Here is a 5,124-nt window from a genome sequence, read left to right as displayed (position 1 = left end):
CTTTTCCTGTGACAGTCATTATCATGATTTAACAAATGCGTAAACATTCTTAGTTAAACAACAAATGAATCACGAACAGATGAGAACTGAGGGGTTCTCTTCCACGGTTAGAATGACCTGTCATGGCCTAAATAGAGTTCAGTTTGTGACWGAGTTCCTGTCCTCTCGTCAGGCCTGTCCGAGGCCTGCTTCGAGGCAGWAAATCTTGTTTCTTCACTCGAGGTGACCCCTACACTGGCAAAGTGACACGAGCAGCCGACAAAAGCACCCTATGCTGCAACCCCTGAATTGAGATACAGCCCGTACCTCCATGTGAGGTAGTGACACCAACTCTTAAAAAGGTGGGCCTTCACAGTGCTGACTGATGCGCTTGGGGAACACCCAGCTACAAGATTTTTAAGTTAAAACATCAGATTTAGAATTGTTTTATTGTTTTTTTCCCCCAAGCCCTGTAAGCTGCTTGCTCTATATACAAAACTTTATCGGCACAGAGACTGGCTAAAAGTATGCAGCAGCACAGATACAACAATAAAAAGAACTTGATTATTTTGAAACTTAAAATCCTAAAAAGTTTGATCACTTGTGTTGTTCTCATCAGCAGCTTGAGTGACAGCAACACATCACAGCAATCAACCTTTTTCCACACCTTTTAATACCGTACTGTACTCTGAAAGCAAGTAAGAGAGCTTCTCCATTATTCAGCCCTGAACTGCCAGAGAGAGCCTCAACACAGAATGGACTCTTCACCTATTTAGTGGTATCGTTTTCTTAAAGAGCCTTACRTTTGGAGAAGACAGTACTGAACACTGTTCACATGAAAACATGACAAAATATTTGAGCTCTGAACTATTTTCAAATGACGGAAATCCACTGAAGTAGTAGCCCTGCTCAGACTAACAATTAGCTCAACTCTTTAATAAGAGTTTCTCTGTGATTCTTCMAAACAAGATATTTGAGACGCCCGTCTAATTCAGGYAAGACACTGACTGTTGATAACTCAACAGAACCCAATTAAAACCCCCTAAACTAAGCCCTAAAGTGCTCAGTTACTCCGCTGTGCTTTTYCTCTTCAGATTATTCTAAGAATATTGCTACTTTGGACAGAAATGGTAAAGTAGGGCATCATGTCTGTCCCCTACTTCCCCCTGCCCTTGATTTTGACACAAATACATTGTACAAACATGCTCACCTACATACAGGCACTACTAATGTCCGTTCCCCCTCATATGGTCGCTGCCACACAGTATGTATCTGGGTTACTTACGGTTGCACTAGCAGCCAGCTTTCTTCAGTTGTGGGTTTGCTTTTTAATCATTTCCAACAAATTTGTTTTTTTAGTAAAAAAAAAAAAAAGAAAAAAAAGGTGTTTCGAAATGGTTTTCAAACTGAAATACCACTTGTTTGTTTGTAGGCTCTGTGAAGACTGAAGGTCAACATTTTTTTTGCGTTTTAAGATAAATGAAAGTAGGACAAGAAAACAGCCTACACTTTGATGGTTAAATTGTAAAATAATATGCAACTGTAAAACAACATGCATACACACACAGTTTTAAGATGTAAAGACAACACTGAACTGGTTAAAAACAAATAAATCAAAAGACGCCATTCCAGCAAAGTACAATAATAGCCACATTTATTTGTAATTACAAGCAAGTTCCCTTTACACTATATTTTTTTTCATGACTTCAGGTTTTATCCTTTACGTCATACATAAATGTACATTTCCAGAGTGCATACATTTAAGTTAATGTGGAGGGGTTTTGTTAAATAAAGTAGTTCAAGGCATAAAAAAGAAAGAAAAAAGTCTCTCTTTTCGTATGAGACTCATCAAATACTGCTCTTCACAAGCATTACTCAGTAGTGGTACTGTACTAAAAAGTGCACACACGGTCTATGCAATACCAGACAGCTTCACATAATATAAACAGTGTTGCTTTTCTCACATTCAACATCAAACATGACAAACCCATTCAAAAGGCACAGGACTCTCACATCGACATGGTTTCTTTAAGTTCGTACTTACATGTGAGGCAATCCTTCACTTTAACTTTGTTTATTTTTAGGACAATCTGCYAAAAAAATGATCTGATATCACATGAGACACTCAGGACGCTGAATGGCACTGGGAAAAAGGGAAGTCAGAAATACTTCCCTATCATTACCGAGTGGTCACAGTTCATGTTTTAAACAGTTGAGGAAGTTCAGTTGTAGAATGAGCGTTGAGTCTGGTAAAATAATAACCCAACAAAAAGTGGGTGATTATAAAAAGGACAATGAGTGAGAGGCATAAAGTCACGAGACRAAGAAAGTCCACTTTCTTTCAATAACAGGGCTGAACGTGTCAAAACATAGTAACTAAAATGTTAGTTCTAGTCCAATCCAAATTTAACTCTAGTTAAGAAAACCACACAACAGATTCCACTGTGTCACTGCTTGAATACAAATGAAGGTAAAACAGAAAGCTCATGAAAGTTCACACTCGGCTGCTTTAGGATTTAAGATGTATTTCAGGTGCTGCTGATCAAATGCACTTCATTAACTRAGCAGGAGTTTTGTCAGTTTGCTGCTCTGGAGCATGCAGGTGGAAAGACATCAGCAACAAGCTTAGAGAAGTAGATGTTCACCACCAGTCTGGGAAGGGGTTTAAGGTCATTTCCAAACAACCTAGAGTCCATYGTTCTACAATAATCTAAAGATTGTACACAAGTAGTAGTGGATGTTTAAGCAACTACACTCCAAAGGTCAGACTGTGCAATGCTCAGAGAAATTGCCAAAAAAAAACAAAAAACAAAAAAACACATAAGTGCTCCAGTCCTGCGTAAAACACAGCTGCATGCCAAAAAATGCGTTACTTTGATCGCAGAGCCCCTTCTCGACACAAGGCTCAGGCCAAACTTTTTCTCACAGATGAATGCGCCAAGTATCRTGAGATTTTGTCTTAAGTTTGTGGGCATGTTTGTTTATGCGGAAAAGCACTCAGACAGCAATGGTGGCAGTTTGCTTCAATCACTCTGCTTCCACAAGTCARCCGCTGTACGCCGAAACAACATGGATAGTGTTGAGGAGCAGTTGTTTGAGGCAGTCAGGARGTACATCCTTCTATAGACTCTTTTAGACACTTCTAAAGATTGTCAAATGGSCAAAGACTCGTGGATGGAAAGAGCACAGAAGCTGTGCACAGAGGAATCCGTACGCTCTATCCCTGACAAATTTGAGGCCAAACTGTACATCTCGCAACAACGTGACTGAAAGTTGACTKTTCAACTTTGGATCGAGTATGCTGCACTCTCCAGTCTTTATCACTCTTAGTAAGTAAGGTTAAAGTTTAAGACAAGACAATCAAAAAAAAAGACTGAAGAAGTACCGCTTGATTTGGAAGGGTTGCAGGGGAGCTTTTCCTCAAAAGAACATTACAACATGGCTTGGTGGACACGATGCAATCTGTGTGTTTTTGAACAATTTTAGAACCTGGTTAAGATCAAATAATCTTTGTTAGGTTTGATACAAAAAAAGYCTAGAATTGAAAAASGGTGGACTCTATTTCCTTATGACTRTWTTGTCTGAGGGATCCGCTCAGTGTATTCAGTAACATGTTAAAGGAAGGCCACTTCTATGAACTAAAACAGGATCCTGTAGTGTTTAAACATCCTGTTTTGACYGGGGACAAAAAGGTAAAGAATACAACAAGTAATCTGTTCGCTTGAAACAGCAGTGTGTTGTCATGTTGTCAGTTATTTCACAGTGATGTAGAAAACCTCAAAGAGCCAATCATTTAGCAAGTTCAATCAAAGTTTTCCAGAGAAAATAGATTTACATTAATAAACATCTCTGCCACAGGGCTATTGTAACAWTTACAGTTGTTTAAATTCATGCAGACACAGTACAAAACAGAAAAAACTTCCCTTTTCCTCCTTTTGAGACAGAGTTGCCAACAGATAATACAAACTTAAAAAAATAAAACTGGCCAAAACACACACACATTTTCTCTCACACACAAACATGCGTACACAAAAGCGGTAAAAAGACTGCTTCACAATATTGTCCCAAATTTCACATTAAACAAATATTCGTTAAAATGATGGGTTTAAAAAAAATCATAGCAGCTTAGCTCTGTAAAAATAAAGAGTGAGAAAAGCCGCCGGTGCTTTCCGGTTAAAGAGTTACACATTTGTATAGTGAGCTTTCAGTGCAAACATGTAAAAGTGAAGTTAAATCTGATAATGACAGAAGATTTAAAGGCTAAATCTGGGGRGGTGCCTTTACTGTGCCAGATGACTCCACTGAAAACCCACTTGTAAGACAGTTAAAACCTTGGCACACCACATTTTTCGAACCGTCRAATTAAAAACAACAAAAAGAAAACTACTTTCTCTGTGCAATAGTTCAAGTAAGTTATTTCCTGCAAACAATTAGGTGTTCTACAACGCGCCCTGTGGCTGTACTGAAAGAGACGACAACGTACACGTAACATACAAATACACAAAAAGTGCTATTTACAGAAAACAGTTCTCAGGACAGGACTGCACTCTACACCGAGAGGACCTCTACTCACCAGCTCAGGCTCAGATTTGATCTAATCCTTCCACTGCTTACAATTTGGTCCAAAGATGGAGCAGTCTCGTCCATGATCTGTGGTTCGGGACCACGTCGACCAAACAGTGTCCCAGAGTGAAGCACGGGTTAAATCCCTAAAGGGCTGTGTCGAATACTTGCTCYGAAGAGGCCTCCTCCATGTCGTCCTCAGACTGCAACGCCGTGTTGTTYAGCTTCTCTGCTGTCGACGAGGCAACAAGATTTCCATGGATGTCGTCTTCGCTGRGCTTGGCCTTGCCACTCTCCTGAACAAACTCCTGGATCTCCACGGGTAGCCGCCGGAACTTGTCTTGGTACTCTTGGTCCAGATCACTCTGCAGCTGCATAAACAGAAAGAAAAAAAAGGGGTAAAAATCATTCTTAAACAAGTAGAAGTACACAAACAGAGGACTAAATCTACATCTCTGAATCTGAATTCTAGTTCTTTTATCATAATTAGTTTTTTTAATGGGGTTTAAAGGCACAGTGTGTAGGATTTTGTCAATTCTTTTAGCCAAAATTGAGATAATCACTAATGACAATAATAAAAAC

The 5,124-nt window shown here is 39.3% G+C and overlaps 1 protein-coding gene across 1 annotated transcript in view; it reads right to left on the bottom strand.

Moving 5' to 3' along the window:
* Window positions 1-1,611: 1,611 nt before the first annotated feature.
* Window positions 1,612-5,124, bottom strand: part of plcb1l (phospholipase C beta 1-like) — a gene marked incomplete in the record, with an annotated part of 181,791 nt that continues 178,278 nt past the window's right edge. The window contains 1 exon segment of the mRNA XM_014009893.1: window positions 1,612-4,913. Coding sequence (XP_013865347.1) covers window positions 4,689-4,913 — 225 coding nt within the window.

Source organism: Austrofundulus limnaeus, unplaced genomic scaffold (genome assembly GCF_001266775.1).
Source record: "Austrofundulus limnaeus strain Quisiro unplaced genomic scaffold, Austrofundulus_limnaeus-1.0 Scaffold63, whole genome shotgun sequence".
NCBI lineage: Eukaryota > Metazoa > Chordata > Actinopteri > Cyprinodontiformes > Rivulidae > Austrofundulus > Austrofundulus limnaeus.
Note: the sequence above shows the minus strand (reverse complement) of the source record. Positions and strands in the feature narration are given on the sequence as shown.